The 18,377-nt window shown below is 43.8% G+C and overlaps 2 protein-coding genes across 5 annotated transcripts in view; both read right to left on the reverse strand.

Moving 5' to 3' along the window:
* Positions 1-156: 156 nt before the first annotated feature.
* On the reverse strand, positions 157-8,265 carry mif4gda (MIF4G domain containing a). 3 transcript variants are annotated; one of them, XM_063201826.1, is made up of 7 exons: positions 8,075-8,265; positions 7,814-7,906; positions 7,610-7,671; positions 6,622-6,669; positions 4,467-4,622; positions 4,258-4,350; positions 157-3,359 (listed from the first exon to the last, which is right to left on the reverse strand). In XM_063201826.1, exons 2-7 carry the CDS (start codon positions 7,887-7,889, stop codon positions 3,132-3,134), a joined length of 663 nt encoding a protein of 220 aa, XP_063057896.1. In that variant the 5' UTR covers positions 7,890-7,906; positions 8,075-8,265; the 3' UTR covers positions 157-3,131. The 3 variants fall into 3 exon arrangements, with proteins under 3 accessions (XP_063057896.1, XP_063057887.1, XP_063057878.1); XM_063201817.1 differs by having other exon boundaries at positions 8,065-8,265; XM_063201808.1 differs by having other exon boundaries at positions 7,814-8,265.
* A 4,241-nt stretch (positions 8,266-12,506) lies between these two features.
* Positions 12,507-18,377, reverse strand: part of grb2a (growth factor receptor-bound protein 2a) — a 52,909-nt gene continuing 47,038 nt past the window's right edge. The window contains exons 4-5 of one of the 2 annotated variants that reach the window (XM_063201848.1): positions 15,240-15,399; positions 12,507-14,664 (exon numbers count right to left, since the gene is read on the reverse strand). In XM_063201848.1, coding sequence (XP_063057918.1) covers positions 14,479-14,664; positions 15,240-15,399 — 346 coding nt within the window. In that variant the 3' untranslated portion in view covers positions 12,507-14,478. Of the gene's footprint in view, positions 14,665-15,230; positions 15,400-18,377 lie in introns of both variants that reach the window. The other variant, XM_063201838.1, reaches the window with a different exon arrangement.

The following is an 18,377-nucleotide window of genomic DNA, read 5'->3' on the forward strand; positions in this document are numbered from 1 at the left end:
AAAGTGTCTATACGCATGTGCACTTATTATGCGTGTATGTGTGATCTTGAAAATGGCATTCCTGTTCTCAAGGTATGCTACCAAAGCTGTTTGGAGTGTTCTGTAAAGCCATTCCAGTCACTCAGAAAATTAACAAAGAAGTCTGTGGAGAGAAGGTATTTGCAAACGTCTTTATTCAAAAACTTAAAAAGTACATTGCAACCAAAAAGTCCCTGAAATGCTCATTATTTTACACACCGTCATACCACAATGGGAGCACAACTGCCAAACAGGCTTACAAAAGAAACCAAAGAAAACCCATAGAACCAAAAGACCACTGGAGAGCGGTTCAGAAAGTCAAAAGGTTAATTTCTACATCTGTTTAACTAAGTTATACTTAAAAACAAAACGTAAACTGCTTTTAAACCATTAATATTTAAATGTAGGATACTGCTGGCATCAAATCCCCAGAGAGACACAAACAACTGTAACTTGTAACAAAATAACACAGATGGAAAAACCCTCAATGGATTGTGCTGATTGGTTGCAGTCAAAAAAACAGATGGAAAAAACCCTCAACGGATTGTGCTGATTGGTTGCAGTTAAAGCCAGATAAATGGAATGTTTAATTAACACAGTACAATTTATAGAAATTCTTTAAAATTATATTGCAAACAACAATAACAAAAGAAATGTATGAGGAAGGCCTTAAATGCTTTAAAAGAAAGAAAGAAAGAAAAACACCCTCTGTTGTACAGGCAGTGGGAGAGTTGAGGCTGGTTTTCACATTCTCACAAGAAAAAGTTATCCAGTGTTATGGTCACAGAAATGAACTTGTGCAACTGCACAAACAGTGACCAGTTAAAAAGTTTCCACACTCCATTTTCAGCATGTTCGGAAAAGAACGCCAACTTCTAATCTCGATTCAGGAGTCGGTCAACACCATGTTTTAACATAAAACAAACCTTGCTAACATCAACCAAACCTCCCCCTCCATAGTCTCACATTAGATGTCCATTCAACGGTCTTAGCCATTCTATCCAATAATATCCCCTACCACTTGTACAAGACCCTGAAGAGGATTACATTACCCTTTGTCCAATATATTTATTCACTCACTACACAGTACACCATGAGAGGTTACCGTAAGTCACATAGGCCTCACTCGAGTTGTAGGGCTTGTTCGAGATGGCGCAGGCCGAAAAAAAAAAAATCGAAAATCTGTGCGATGTGTATGTGCATTGCGAAATTACAATGCATTCTGGTTATGAATTTTTGACCAGAATCAATTGTGATTGCACAATTTTCTCAGCATGCGGCATCTCAAAACGGGGCCGTAGAAACAGGTGCACCTGCATGCGATCAGAAATGCATTTTGGGCTGGCAATGTTGCATTATGGTTAGATATGGAGCTGGAAATGAAGATCTTTGTTAAGCCATTTTTTGACTTCTGCATTTTATCATCTGAAATGACTGTTCTTTATTTATGGGTGAATTCTTTCCATTAAAATATTGTGAGAACATGCTTTTTGAACCCTATATAAATGCATTTTGTTTGCAAGAAGACCTATCCGATAGACCACTGTTTGCAAAATGACCTTAAAACATGTAAGAAACCTGCAAAAATCCCTCATAATCTTATGGTAGATATGCTGCATTTCTTCATCAGTTTCAACCTTTATTTATGCGCTGAACTTAATCAAAAAAAAATATTGATTTTAAAAACGTGTACCTTGCCTTCAACTAACTCAAGTAATACAGTCTGATTTTTAAAATATTGTAGAAGGTGGACTCGATTGTTAACGCCCAATACAAAAATGTCAATTTGTATATAATGTCAAAAATGTATATACGCCATTTTGCAACGAATGTCTTCAAGTCTTTTCCCAAATGCAACATTTTCTACCCAGAATGCACTTTGGAAAGCATGCGGGTGGATACGTTCTTTCCACCAGTCAAATGAGGACCACCAATTGGCTCCCTACATGCTCCACTAACTTATAGTTAAAAAAAACAACAACCAAATGAACATTTAACATCTGACTGACTGTGTGAGTCATTGTCATTTTCTTTGTTATGCAAGATACAATAAAACAAATGAACATTACTTTTTTTTGTACATCTAGCCCTTCATTGGTGGTCATTGCAGTGACTGACTGTCTCCTTGTAGTAGTAGTAGTACAGCTCAGGGGTTCATTTCTCAAAAGAGAAGTTGTTAGCCTGTTAGCAACTTCGGTAGTTGCCAATGGGAAAATGCATTGAAAACAACAAAGTAGCTAATGTAGTAAGCCACTTTGGTTTTGAGAAATGCACCCCTAAGCTCTCCCAGTGACTGGCTGACTAGCAATGATGGGCAACCTGGATTCATTGGTTCACAGCCCAGTGCCACATACTCCAAATGACTTAGAGTGCGTATTAATATGCGACCTTGCCTCCTCCACTTGCGCTTGTCTCCTCGTCCCGCCTCCTGGCCCCTCCTCCGTGGAGAAAACGATAAAGTTTCCCAGCTGTCAGCCTAGCCACAACAACTTTCGAGGGACTGTTTTTCATTCACCATCCCAATTGCAAATGAGAAAAAGACTCTACAATTGAGCTTTTGCAAGATATTGAAATATAATGCTGTTGTCAGTGATGTCATCATGACGAGAAGCAAGTGGAGGAGGCAAGGTCGCATATTAAGACGCACTCTTAGAGCTGTACTAACTACTATATCTGAAAGCCAATCAGCCACTGAAATGACTAGCAATGAATGTTCATTTGTTTTACTGTATGACTTTTCAGCCAGTCACTAGGCTACCTAACTGGAACTGACTAGCTGCCTTAAAGCTTAGATGTCAATCATTGCTTGTCAGTGGCCGCCTAACTGGGGCGGATTAGTTAGCTGGCTAACACTTAACTTGACGCCGGTGTCATAAGCATGTCATTACAGTGTCATAATAGCGTCATGGCACCCAAGGTTGTCTTTACCATAACCAAATGTCACTTAAGGCCAACAGTCATAAAATGTTTATGACATGGACATAATGTTTATGACTTATCTACGACTGTGACATGACACTATTATGACATGCATATGACACCGGCGTCAAGTTAAGTGTTACCTTTAGCTGACTGGTTGGCCGGCTGGCTGCACCGGCCCGGCCGATCTCCCTTCAGTTGGCCACCTCGCTGTAGTAGTAGTTGTGGGCGCAGTCGCTAAGCAGCCAGCCGCCGGCCCGGAACTCCAGCACCTCCAGCAGGAGCAGGCGCGTCATGGAGCTGAGGCCCGCCTGCAGCAGGAAGCCGTCGCGCAGCGCGCAGAACAGGTCGTCCATGCGGCCCGCCTCCATGCGCTCCAGCTGCTGGCCCACGCGGTGCAGCTGCATGGCTAGGCAGTCCACCTGGAGGGAGGAGAGATGATGTTTCATTATCTAACTGTTAACTGCCCTTGGAGGAGGGAGGAAGGGGGATACATACATATATATACACACACACACACATATATATAATATATATATAAGTGAGAGAGAGAGAGAGAGAGAGAGAGAGAGAGAGAGAGAGAGAGAGAGAGAGAGAGAGAGAGAGAGACAGACAGACAGACAGACAGACAGAGAATGTTTAATTGTCTAACAGTTAACTGCCCTTGGAGGAGGGAGCAAGAGAGAGAGACACACACAGGGAGGGAGAGAGAGAGAGAGTGTGTGTGTGAGAGAGAGAGAGTGGATGTTTAGTTTTCTGTTACCTGCCCTTGGAGGAGGGAGCAAGAGAGAGAGACAGAAAGAGACAGAAAGAGAGAGAGACAGAGGCAGAGAGAGAGAGACAGAGAGAGAGAGAGAGAGAGAGAGATACAGAGATTCAACACTCGTTTATTGAACCATGTGTGCGTCATCTTACAAACAAATCAGCCTTCACTTACAATCCAATGAGAGAGACAGAGACAGAGGATGTTTAATTTTCTAACAGTTAACTGTCTCTGGAGGAGGGAAGGAGAGGGAGAGACCATTTGTTCCATTTTATATTCCAAGTTTTCTTCTCCCCTCAGCCCCATCGCTCCTGGGGGTAAGATCTACCAAAGCTGCCTGAAATACAATTATAACTCATTTACTCATTATAACTCATAATTCATTTTCCAAACACCCTTTAAGTGATGGATGTACCGCCGCCCTGTCTGAAGGCACTGCCCAGTTGAACTACTATTCTCGTTGTGCACTGCAACACCTGTCCTTGGTGCCTCAAACAACTCACGTCTTAAAGGCACCAGAAAATTAAGAGACAGTTGTTAAAGCTACACAATCTCACCTCTTCTTCATTGGTAAGAGCATCTGGTTGTGCTAGCCTGAACAAACAATCGTACACAGGATGAACAAGAGCTGCCATGGGTTCGTCGTTCACCTACAGAGAGAAATGAAACAATAAAATAATGCATTTCAGCAGCACACATCGGATTAATGCTAGTAGTATTATACCACATTTTAAGCCAATCTAGAGAATTGCTATATGATGCATACCTTGAGGTAGTCAAACACAGTGCATATGAAGTTAACAAGACAGATCCACTGCGACAGAGAGCTTTTCCGCTTCTCCTCTCGAGCCAGGAACTCTCGCTGCATGCGGTTGAGCAGGTTCCGGCGGAACACTGTAGTGTTGCTGAAGATGGATTCCTCCTGCACAGAAGAGGTACATGTGCCTGTCAACATCATAGCAACCTGTTCTTTTGCACACACACTAGATCAGTGTTTCCCAACCAGGGGTACGTGTACCACTAGGGGTATGCGAGCACACTGCAGGGGGTACTTGGAAAAATGTTATTATTATAACAAATGTATGGAGCAGTCACATCAGGACAGCGAAAGCAACATGAATTAGGGGGTACTCATGTTACAACTAAGAGGCTTAGGGGGTACGCGGGACAAAAAAGGTTGGGAAACACTGCACTAGATCACCAAAAGTGTTCCCTGAACTGCCACGACTCGCATATGAACGTAACTTCCATTCCTAACCCATAGGGTTCAATATGATATCGGCTCATCAAGCTTCAAGCTACTACAGCTTCAACTCTTCTGGGAAGGCTGTCCACACCGCTCAGGCGTGCGTTTATAGGAATTGTTTTGACCATTCTTCCAAGAGCGCATTGTTGAGGTCACTCGCTGATGTTGGACGAGAAGGCCTGGTGCAGTTTCTGCTCTAATTCATCCCAAAGGTGTTCTATTTGGTTCAGGTTAGGGCTCTATGCAGGCCAGTCAAGTTCAACCATACCATATTCTTTCATTCATCCATGTCTTTATGGACCTTGCTTGCTTGGTGCAGTCACGATGGAAGAGAAACGGGCATGTGTCAGACTTTTCCCACAACATTGGAAGTAGGGCTGCACAATAAAAGAAAAAATCATAATCACAATAATTTCGGTCAAAATCATTATCACGATTATTAATCACGATAATTGATTTTTTTTGCAGATTTTTTTTGAAAATTATAAGAAGATGAAATATAACCAAGAATTAATTACATATGGGATGAGCAAAATACAATGAATTGTAATAATTATGTTAAGGCAATAGCATGAAACTTAAGTGGACAGATTTCAGGCCAGAAACACCAGCCTGTCAGAATGTTCTGGCTTCAAGGACGCTCTCAAAAGTAGGTCACTATTGCCACGATTAAATCACGATTAAAATCATGAGTTCGATTTCACTATGTTATCACGATTTTGATTATTTTTCGATTAATTGTGCAGCCCTAATAGGAAGCATGGAATTGTCCAACATGTTGATAATGGGGGGGCAGCTCTATGTTCCCACAGCCCATTGGTCCCACGGCCCATTGGTCCCACAGCCCAAACGGTCCCAGCTTATTCCTGCTGCTCCATGTTCCAAGAGTTTAAAAAAATTATTCAAATATAAGTCCTATGCTCTACAACTCCATGTTCACACATTTCCAAGTAAACTAAGAGAACCAATAGGCCTAAAAATAATGTTAAAAATCTTAGTGATGTGGGACCAATGGGTTGTGGGACCAATGGGCTGTGGGAATATAGACATGCTCCTGATAATGGTAGTTCATATGTGAGTCAAGGCAGGTTAGGTTAGCGAATGCTTTTGGTAATAGTGTTAGAGAAACTACTAGAGCCCACGGACACGGATCAGAAAATCAAATCGAAACCCCCATCTTTCACTTTGTGGTCTCTTAGTTTCACTGTAGTGGGAACTGTGGGAACATCTGTTCACACTTACACAGTTATTGGTACTATGTTTGGGTTGAATGATATCTCTAGCAATAAATTGGCTTAATATTAAAGGTGAGTGATGGTCAAAGCTGAGAGGCTTTTACGTATGTCCTTAATGATGCAGGTCTGGTATCAGCATCATGAGGGCAGTTCTTTGTGCGTTGATCCCATCATTGAAGGCAATAAATTACCCAAAATGTATAGGATGCTCTTCTTCCTTCTATGTGATAGGTGCAATATCCTAAAGTCAAGTTACTGTGAATCTTGGTATGCCACCGACCTTCCACCAACACGTTTGATTAAGTGTTTCGCTTTGATTACTAAGTCCAGGGTAAATGAGAAACTTCAGGTATTAACTTTTTATTAGCATCGCATTGAAAATGAAGGTGCCATTGAATGCTTACAGTGTGGCATGCAATCCCCGTGCAGCAAATACCCACCTTGATCAGTGTAAAGATGATCCTCCCAGCTTCTTTGCAAAAAGAGCCATCCTTCACAGTGTTGCCAATTTAGCGACTTTGTCGCTAGATTTAGCGACTTTTGGCCACCTCTGGCGACAAAAAAAATCATCTAGCGACTTAGCGACTTTTCAGGCTCAATCTGGCCGAATCTAGCGACTATTTCGCTTGTCTTGTGAGAGGCAAATCAGTGTCCATCCCCACGACACCACACAATGCATTTCCAGTGGCAGGTAGAGACAGACGTGACACATGATGCACCAGTGTGGCAGATTTTGTGATACGCACAGGAATTCTCATGCACGTACATCTGCTTGTATGAGACTACGGCAAGCGATATGGGACAAAGATATGGCAGGAACCGAATGTCAACATAAACCGAGATTACACAATCTTCGATATGGTCACCAAATGTTTTGGGACTGTCATTTATGTTATGTTAATGCCTACACTTTGGAATTAGATCAGAGTCTTGTTGTTACACAGGTATATTTGATTTACCTAAACTGTACCCTGTACTTAACTTTACTCGGGTCTACCCTACAAGCATATGACAAATTTAAATGAGCACTAGCAGGCTGGCCGCACCGACCGCAGTGAATCTCGGGCACATGGCGACAAAAAACTCATCTAGCGCCTTAAGCGACTTTTTGGTGCATGTGGCGACTTTTTAAAACGTGCATTTTCAGTGACAAATGAATCGTTTTTCCACATAATTCGGACTCTGCGCCGCCGTCAGAAGCGTTTCCCACGGTTAAGCGGGGCTGCAGATAAGCTCTGATCTCCAAAAAGTAGCTAGCACCGGCCATTTGTACTGTGGACGAGGGCATGTGGGCACGTTTTCTGTAGATCGGCGCGCCGTGCGTGAAATTGTGACGTCATACGTAACGTCACGACGTCATCTAGCGACTTCTAGCGACTTTTCAGCAAGCCCATAGCGACTTTGGCTGATTTTCTTTTGGCAACACTGATCCTTCAACGCTTGGTCCACAATAACATTGGACGCTTTCTCCAAATCCACCGAGCGAGGGTCTGTGGGGGGGGAATATGAGTAAATGTTGGATCTGAAAACAAATCACACAATTTTGCACTGTGTCAGCTGAGCTATGAGCTCTAAAGGCAATAGCAATTCCGTTGCTTGGACTACCAAACTGATAATAACTTATTTAATTACCCACTAACGCTGCTTTCAAAAGTTCCTGTGATTTCTCATCCAAGGTCTGAAGTTTGAACTCGATAACAGGATCCATGCTGCTGCAGTAAACCTCTGGGTGGGTGCACACACATGTGAGGAGATTAGGCGGAATTGTTGTTGTCTCTTCGTTAAATTGATGTATTTCCAAGAGTGGCAAAACGTCCTAAGTATCTAAAATGGGTATTTTACCGTGATAGCTAGCATTATTGGCTAGGCAAGTTAGCTACTACCTGTATTTACTTTTCACAGATAATGGGAATTCCCATTGAATTCTCCGGGGACAGCCAAGACAGGTTGGTCGTTCTACCACTGGCACCCTTCGTTTTGCCAGTAGAACAAATGTGGAAGTTCACAACTTCACGATGCAGCTTACACCGCCGTCCAATAATTTGACATTTCTTGCCAAATGCTTCACAGGAACCCAAACCGCCACGGGGGGCAATCGCTATTCCGACATACCGCTATTCCGACATACCGCTATTCAGACAGCTGACATACCGTAGGGTTAGGGTTAGGGTTAGGGTTAGGGTCAGGGTTAGGGTTAGGGTTAGGGTAACTGTATGCACTCTCCCTAAACTTAGTAAAAGCTGAGCAACGTAGCACAAACCAAAGAAATTGCATAACTCGCGCCGGTATTCCGTCAATAGACATCAATGTCGGAATAGCGACATGTCGGAATAGCGCCACGTAACCAACCGCCACGAGGAAACACTCCGTATTGTTATGTGACGTATGCCCCGGACGTTTTCTAGACGGAAGCTGAACCACACGCTCTGCAGAGAGATAGGCCTACATTGTGCACATTTTAAATAATAATTCGCGTTTCACATAGTGGCTTCACACTAATTGACGACCATTATGTAAAACAGTGACACACCACGTCGTCATGATTCCGATTTAATGTGATGTATTTCCTTGATTGAAATGTCTTGTCATGACCAGTAGATGGCAGTATAACACAACATTTGACAGAGGATTCCAATCCTCAGGTCAGAGCCTTCAGTAGGCTATCAAAGGTGATATCCCCAGCATCATAAAAGCAGCTGAGGTAGCCATGATAGTGAAAGAACAGGATATTGGTACTCTGTCCAGGTAGGGTTACCTTAGCCATGGTGTGATGTCAGGGCCAGATTATGAAGGCCCGGGGGCCAAGGCTACAGGTTGCTGTAGGTCCCCATGGAAGGAAAATTTCACATTTCCAAGACCGGTGGTAGATGGACACTCCCAACTGAGATCGCTCCCGGGTGCAGTCCCAGGTGTTTCTATCACTCCCGGACGTGTAGTCCCACCCGATTATATTTCACGTATTATCATACACTGCCACATACAAGCAATTTAGGGTTAGGGTTAGGTTTAGGGTTAGGGTTAGGTTTAGGGTTAATGTTAGGGTTAGAAACAACAAACTAACATCAAAAGATAACTAGCTCCGTAATATGGCGGTGGGACCGATAGTCTGGCTAGTGGGAGCGAGCTGACAGGGGAGCGTCCTGCGTTGGGAGCGTCAATCAGGGGATCTCCAAGACACAGGGTCATAAATCCAACCCAAGAGGAGTAGTAATACGATTTAAAACTATTTTATATTGACCCCTTATATTGATTTTAAATTGACACCCCAACCCCAACCCCCCTTTAGCCAACTGGGGCCCCCTGGCATGTGGGCCCCTAGGCTGCAGCCATATCTAGCCTGTGCATTACTCCGGCCCTGTTTGCTGTACAGATGTCCACAGGCCAGTGTATACTTTCTAGAGATGGGAAAAGAGCTATCAAGACCAGTAGGCCTACAGTAGGCCTACCCCCAACCCAAACGTCTACACATGTATACGCAGTAAAACATTATTTAAGTGAATAATTACAATGATTCTTGCTTTAGACATGAATCAACACCTTAATGACTTTATAATATGTCCAAAACATGTTTTAATTTGGTCTTCATTTGGCCTATTTGGATCTTGATTTATGATATCTAGCCTATATACATATCATGTATTCATAAACTGGAGATTATACATACCTGAATTAAAATGTAAAGTAAACAAACTACCCAGATTCAGAATGTGGAAACTGTGGCTTTATTAATTTGCCATCACTATTCTGAAGAGTAAATGCTACACAATAAAAGAGATACAGCCCACTACTACCTAAGTGTGATGCTATATTGCACATCTGAAAAAAACAAACAAACAAAACATATTGTGATATCCGGCAACAACCACAAAAGATGCAAACAATAATTCAACAAGGGAAACTGCATGTCAGTCTTCAGGGCAGTGTCTTGTTTTGTTTTTTTAAACGGCGAGATTCAAACACATTCAGAGAACACATGGACACAGATGTATCACAGTGGTCCTTCGAGCAGGCATACACATGGACAAGGATACCTTCCGGGGGTAGTTTGTGTTGAGATGCGAGATCCAAACAATTCAGAATCCCAAACAACATTCCAACTCACCATGCCCTCACACATTTATGTGAGGCACTGCATCAGGACCAGGGTGTAAATTGGGTTACAGGGTGCGGTGGGTGGATGGGTGGGGGGAGGTGTGGGCTGTCACTGAGCCCAGCACATGCAACTGGCCCCGATCGTGATGAAGCAGTGCTGCTTTTGCTAGGCAGCTGGTATGCATACTTTGCCAGTTTGATGCATTCTAGTTAGAATTTTCTAACCACAATGCATCAAACTGGCAAAGTGCAGTGCACATGCCCGTTGCCTAGCAAAAGCAGCACTGCTTCATCATGATCGTGCTCAACTGTTACCATCGAATTATGATAATGTGTACATCAAAAGCAGCTACCGTAACCGTTTTTTTTCCCCCACACTTTTCAGCAATCAAACAAATGCATGTAGTTTGCCTAGACCAGGGGCCTATACTACAAAGCTGGTTCAGGATAAGTTAAATTTAAGTTAAGAGGTAAATCACCTAATACAAGAGTTTTTCTTAAGAATATGAGAACTCCAGGCTCTTATATTAGATAATTTACCTCTTAACTTAACCTTAACTGATCCTGAACCAGCTTTGTAGTATAGGCCCCAGAGACCCCCACATATAGCAAATCCCAAATTAACCCCAGGTTAAGACGTAAACATCACAACGAAGAAGAAATTAAGCGCCAAAGCTCTTATTCATTCGCGATACTGAGACCTTGCTCTGGGTGGATTGAGGGACATGTGGGGATAACTAGCTCGATCGTGACGACGAATTTCTGAGCAGCGTGCATACACACTTTTAATGCATTCTGAATGCATCATAATTTCGCATTGCGCATGTGCTGCGCAGACTGTGTCTGGATGCGCCATCACGAACAAGCCCACTGATATTCAGGAGAATGATCACCACACTTGCTTAACGTGGACTCCACACACAGTTCTCTGGATATGCAATACAGTCCACAGCATTAGTCTTGATTAAATGGAGGCCCTTTCTGTTTCTGTGCAATTCAGGGCCTCCTGATTGATGCCAAAGGGCACAACGAACACGAGACCTTGGAAAAGTGGCTTTGGGACTAGCCGTGTGTGTGTGTGTGTGTGTGTGTGTGTGTGTGTGTGTGTGTGTGTGTGTGTGTGTGTGTGTGTGTGTGTGTGTGTGTGTGTGTGTGTGTGTGTGTGTGTGTGTGTGTGTGTGTGTGTGTGTGTGTGTGTGTGCGTGTGTTTACGTGCGTGCATGGCATTGTGTGTGTGTGTGTCTTTACGTGCGTGCATGGCTGTGTCTAGGACCCAAATCCTAGAACCCCACATGTTTTGACCCCTTTTTCTGGGGTAGTTTTGTTGATACTGGTAAAAGTAAAAGTGTACAAATATTTCCTCACTGACAGGTTAAGGTTTGGGATTGTTTTGGTTTGGCCACAGTTTAGCATTCTTTCGCTATTGTTAGAGTAAAGATAAATGGAAGGCCCCCACAAAGATGTAAAGGTTGGGCTGTGTGTGTGTGTGTGTGTGTGTGTGTGTGTGTGTGTGTGTGTGTGTGTGTGTGTGTGTGTGTGTGTGTGTGTGTGTGTGTGTGTGTGTGTGTGTGTGTGTGTGTGTGTGTGTGTGTGTGTGTGTGTGCACGCGTGAGTGTGTGTCTTGCATAATTTCGCCCAAGTCATCTTTGAACTCTGCCTTTCTCCTTCAAAAAGCACTGACGGCAATTTGAGAGAAGATCAGAGCCGTGTCACAATGTTCTCTCTCTCGTCTCCCACGGGGCACAATAGTCACGGACGGTTCACATCTATTTCTGTAGCCCTTTCACAGACCATACAAAGCAGCTGGGCTTTATTCACCACCAAGAGCAGAAACGGAAAGATAAAGAGAGGAACGATTAGATTAAATACACAAAAAAATGGGGGACCGTAAGAAGAACATGGTTGGCTAACTTCAAAGTACACACAGTAGAATAATTCATCATTGCTTATCGGTTGTTGCAGATTTTTTTTTTTGTAAAGTTTTATAAGTGATATTCTATTTTCAATTGGCATCTACTTGCTGTATCATTTCTGTTCCCTGCGAGATCATTTCTCATGGACTTTGGGGTGGGGGATGAAAACTGTTTTCATTTGAAGAAAACAGAGAGGAAGGAACAAGCAAGCAGTATTTTTCTGGAATGGTGTCCCATCTGCTCAAAATATACAACGACAAAATACATCCCCATACCAGTTATCTTATTTAGCAATTGCCATTGGAAATAAGAGTGGTCAGAAAAGCAACAGAAACATTAAAAACAGTACATGTGTCTAAGTACAATTTCCTATAAATTGTAAAGGAAAACATAAATTACAATGAAACCAGCCACTGAATCCCCCAAAATGTGTGATCTAGCAAGACAGGTTCTATGAATGGAGATTAATCATATTCACAACACTTATTTATTTACCGGTATGAAACACCAACATCAAGGTGCCTCACATCTCCAAACACATTAGGCTGAATTGCATTTTAACAACAAACAATACTCAATTTGTCCTCCCTCTTGAGACTTGAAATGTTGGTGATTGATGCCCATCAACATACAGTAGATTGTGTTTCTCACAAAGACCAGTTCTGAGGCCAAGTGACAAACCTTAGGTTAACCCGTAGCAAGTGGTGAACCTGCTAATAGTTAGCCTGCAGGAGTAATTTAGGTAAGAAAAAGAACACTCCAGGCTCGTTTATTAGATGATTTACCACTACCTCCAGGTTAACTTAAACCTAGTAGCCACTGAACCACCTTCTTGCAATACTCCACTGGCTCATGATTATCTTAAGTCGGAAAGGCACTGAGAAAGCAGTCAAGAGTGTTCTGCTGCAAACACCTACGCCAAACATCTTCTATTAAAGTAAGATAACCCAAACTCCGCCCATCCAATGCAAAGGAGTGTGCTCAAATTTGCTCTCCTAAGGGAGCGTTGTCCCCTCCTTCTTGTCTTTCTGTGGCATTAGGTGATGGCTTGCATGACATGTGCGCTACTGCCATCTACAGTGCCAAGGGAACTCCATTCACTCTCAAACGTGAGACTTCAAAGGTCTCCTAACCGAAGGTGTCCTAAAGGGGCCCTCACCTGACATCACATGGATCCAGGAAATGCACAGGCTTGAAGTATCTTACTCTAATAGAAGATGTTTGTTTACGCTTTAACAAACTGTGCCAACAGTAACATATGACCATTTGAAATACATAGGTTAATAATTACAGACATGGTTCAACATCAAAGCGTGTCATGGTTGATTATCGTTACGTCAACATAACAGAGTATCCTTTATTATTACAAAGTCAAACAATGAAGCCAAAAAAAGGAAAGTGAAGTCCTTGCACTTAGAGGCTGGATATGTACATGAAGTCAATGAGCCCTCTTTTTTTTTCCTAAACACATAGTCAGCGTTCAGCATTGACCACATTTTTTTAATAGTGTTTTTCAAAAGATAAAGGGAATTGTAAGCAAGCACGCTCTCTCTCGCAGTCCTATGATTTCATGACATGTCATGGTTTTTTTTAACTTAATTCTTCCCACCAAGACCAAGAAACACAGATACAGACAAGGTGGTGCATGTAAAATGTACAACCTCCTATACACGTAAGATCTTACAGACAGAAACACTGCTTGCTTTCCCCCCCAGGAGTCCCATACGACATCCAATCAGCTACATGGAAAACAAGACAGACAGAGCATACCAGGTCCAGAAGAAAGAGATCCTGATTCCTACTAAAACTACTACTTAAAAAAGCAACAACAAAAAAAAGAAAAAAGAACAGCTCATCGAACAGCATTTGATATCACAGGAACATGGCAAGAGGAGTGTGGTGAGGAGGTGCTGAAGCAGTAACAAGAGAAGAAGATAGCCGGAGGAGATCCACCACAAAGCCTCCTTCTTCTCCTCCTTCCTCCACCACCTCAGTTTCCGTGACCTGGCATGGAGATCACCACCCTTTTCCATCTTTTTTTCCCACCTTTTTTCCGCTTGGCTATACAAGCAAGGGTTCGGAAACCCTGTGTGTAAGCAAGTCAGCTCTGGTCCAACCTTCTCCCATGTTCTTCCATCCATGGCAAGCCCTGCAAGAAGTTCTGTTTTGGTAGCTAGTGGGCGGCCTCAGAGTCTGGACGAACGCTCCAGTTCTTGATTTGGTTTGCGTTTTTTTTTGTCTGTGAGTGTCAAGAGCGAAACGTCTCGCCGTCTCTCATCTCTCTGTCTATTTTTACATGTTCTGGTTCACGGGCGTGACGTAGTTGCGCGGGAACATGCCCGTCTGGCCGTGGTACGCTCCTTTCCACCAGTTGGGGTCCGAGTTGTCCAGGACCTGGATGAAGTCGCCCCGGCGGAAACCCAGCTCGCCCTCCTCCTGAGGGTCAAAGTCAAACAGCGCCTGGACGTACGTCGAATGCTGCAAGAGGAGAAGGAGAAAGAAAGAGAGGGAAAAACACAGCAGAGGAGAGAGGACAGGGTGAGAACATACTGCAGGAAATGTATGTCTAGGAACACAGATATAAAACACTACTTTAGAGGTCACGTTCAGCTTTTTGGGATGGACAACCTTGGGAGCTGTTGTCTTGGTACAAGTTCCCATGTTTCTCGTCAAAGATATCGTTTTGCCTCCATCTACAGGATAATCTGCATATTATTGCCTTTTTGACAATTGACATTCATTCTAGCATCATTTCCCTCTGAACAAAGATGGCAGCAATCACATTGAGCCTTTTGTTCCAATAGACAGGGACAGTCAACGCAGCATCTAATGCCCTATCTATGGTCTAGGGCTAGTAAGAGTACTGTAAGAATATAATATATTATGTTCTTAGCTACAAATCATGCAGTTTTTTTGCCCATACAGTATAGATTCCCCATGGTTCCTTTTACACAATTTCTAAACATATACAGACATTGCAAGCACTCACACACGCACGCATACCCCGCCTCCCCCCACACACGCACACTGAGACAAGCAAACACCTGAGGGACCTGCTCGATGTCTTTGAGGAAGATGGTCTGGTTCCGCGACACGGAGCTGGTGCGATGGTAGTCCACCAGGGAGTTCAGGGAGTTGAACTTGACGACCCACAGGAAGTACTTGCCAGCGCCGTCTCGCAAGACCTTGAAGTGCTGCACGTCATTGCCAAACCTGGGGGGACAACAGCAACAACACACAAAAGGAACTTCATTAGGGGGTGTATCTTGACAATTATGTCTAATTTATTGTCCTGGGTACTGTGAGTGCAAGTGCTATATCTTGAGGAAAAAAGGGGCCTTGTTGCTTAATCCACCTTGAAAAACAAAAGGCTATAGGGGAGGACCACATACGACCATGATTGCCCATGGGGACCCAGGTTCGAATCTGGCCTGGGTGATTTCCTAGTCATACCCCACGTCTCTCTCCCATGAGTTTCCCATCTTCACGGTCCTGTCTCAATTAAGTCAAAAAAAGACCCAGAACAAATATTGAAAAAAGGAGAAAGAAAAACAAAGCTACGACTCTGCTCTGTTGGGAGATGTACGACTTGCGAAGTGTGGAGCAATGTATCCATTTAATATCACTGTTGGAGGATATTTGGCATACATTGAGCCTTCGATTTTATAATCACATCACATTTCTCACTCAATTCAATTGTACTAGATCCGTGGTTCTCAACCTTTTTTTGAATAAACGCCCCTTGGACCTCATCATAAGCCTCCCAATGCCCCCCTTAGTATTAAAAAAAACAAAATGGACTAATGCACCACAATGGCAACTAAGCACCGCCCCCTCTCATCTTTATCCTTCTCAACGCCCCCCTACGTCTCCACAACGCCCCCTGGGGGGCTGAAGAGCCCCCATTGGGAAACACTGTACTAGATAGTCAGCCTACCCATTCACCAACTGCAGCTTTGACGAGCTACCATAGACAAGGGGGCTCTGTAGTAATGCATGCAAAACCAATTCAGATCACCAGTTGACCTAGTTTCTCAATCGGCGCATCATTCGAGGTAAACGATCTTGGGCTTGTTTGCGAAACTCATTCAACATGGAGTACAACCGAGATATGGAAGGCATGCAAGATTTACTAGTGTCACTGACCGCTCACTTCCTTTCCATCTGGACGGAGCAATTAGACGAGGCATCAGCCAAGTGCAGTACTCCCCAACCAACCCCTCACCTCCCTCACTCCCTCACTCACTCACTCACTCACCCATCTCAGTTATGCTCCACCATTGTGGCGCAGTTCACTCCATTTTCCATTCACCTCCCTGCCTCCTATCCATCTCCAACAACACAGGTGTCAGTCCTTGCCTGGTAAAAACAATCAGTGTATCATTCATTTTTCTGAAGTAGTTGAGGATTGAAAAATATTAATGAATGATACACGGATTAAAAATCCTACCACAAACTTCACCCAGCCAGCTTCTCTGCCCCGTCCCCTCCCCCACCCTTCCCCTCCCACTCTCCCTCCCATATATCCCAGCCTCGGAGTGCAGTCCACCACAAACCCCTAACCTCCACCACCTATAGGCTACTGTACATCACCAGTGTCAGCGTATCCCCTCTCCCCACCCCTCACCTCCCATATGCAGGGGTGATAGTGAAAAAAAATCCTGAGCCTGAACTTTTTCCCCAGCTCTAACGACGACGACAAGATACTGCATAGTGACGTAACGTAGGCCTATTATGACACATTATTCAAACATTTAATAGCCTGTGTATGACCATTATTCATGCCTGATAGTAGAAGAAACCCCTGAATCTGTAACACTTTCTGAGATAAGAATAACCTTATGGCTAATTATTATCAATGTTTTTATTTTTTCATTTTTTTTTACCCCTTTCACCTGCTTCACTCCCTCCCACTCTCCCCATGTCCTCCTGTATGTCCCAGCATTCCACCCCATCCTATATATCCTACTATCTCCCATCTCATTTCTCCCATCTCCTATATGTCACTAATACAGAAATCACTCTCCTCTTCTCCTCCTATACAGTATGTCCCAGCATTCCACCCCATCCTATAGATCCTCCCAACTTTTAATGTAAAGTGACCTTGTGGGCATCTTGAAAGGCGCTCAAAATAAAATGTATTATTATTATTTTAAGCATTCCCGCCATGCTTTCCATCTTGTTTTTGTCAGTTGTGCAATAATAGTCTTGTGATGTTATGTGTATATCCTGTCTCAAACGGGTCTTGCTCAGGGATGCAAAATAAATTTCAGTCTAAACTGACAATAAAGTACTATAGTATCGTATCGTAAGTGTCGACTCGTATCCTTTTCTCCAGTATCTCCCAACATTTAGGTGTAATCCACCCCTCGGCCCTCCACGCTCTTCACCTGCCTCCCTCCCTCCCTCAATATGCCCCCCCCCCCCCCCACCCCCTCCTCCTCCTCCTGTGTATCCCAGTATCAGCATGCCCCCTTCCTTTTCTCCCTGAGCCATCTGTGAGGGACTGTGTGCATCCCTCGCTTCTCTCGGACCAGCTACACACAGCCAAGAACTCAGAACATCTGCTTGGGTTGCTCTGATGTTGATGTGAAAAGTGCTGATAGTGTGTGTGTGTGTGTGTGTGTGTGTGTGTGTGTGTGTGTGTGTGTGTGTGTGTGTGTGTGTGTGTGTGTGTGTCTGTGTGTCTGTGTGTCTGTGTGTGTGTGTCTGTGTGTCTGTGTGTGTGTGTGTGTGTCTGTGTGTGTGTGTCTGTGTGTGTGTGTCTGTGTGTGTGTGTCTGTGTGTCTGTGTGTGTGTCTGTGTGTGTTGGGATTGCATCAATGATACAAATCCATCTGGTAGAGCCTTGAGGGGATGGAGGGGGCTGTGTGTGTGTGTGTGTGTGTGTGTGTGTGTGTGTGTGTGTGTGTGTGTGTGTGTGTGTGTGTGTGTGTGTGTGTGTGTGTGTGTGTGTGTGTGTGTGTGTGTGTGTGTGTATGTGGGAAGGTTGGTGGTGGTGGTGGTGCAGATTTAAGTATTTGATAAACATTGCAAAGACCCCAGGACGAGGGAACATCTGTGCTGTGCTCTACTCTGCTGTGCTGTGCTGTGCTGTGCGACGTTGCCTTCTTGAGGCTGCTGCCGTGATGTTTTGCTTTCGAGACTCTGCTGTTGTGATAGATCACAATGTTCAGATAATGAGTCGTGTA

The sequence above is a fragment of the Engraulis encrasicolus genome, chromosome 1 (assembly GCF_034702125.1).
Source record: "Engraulis encrasicolus isolate BLACKSEA-1 chromosome 1, IST_EnEncr_1.0, whole genome shotgun sequence".
NCBI lineage: Eukaryota > Metazoa > Chordata > Actinopteri > Clupeiformes > Engraulidae > Engraulis > Engraulis encrasicolus.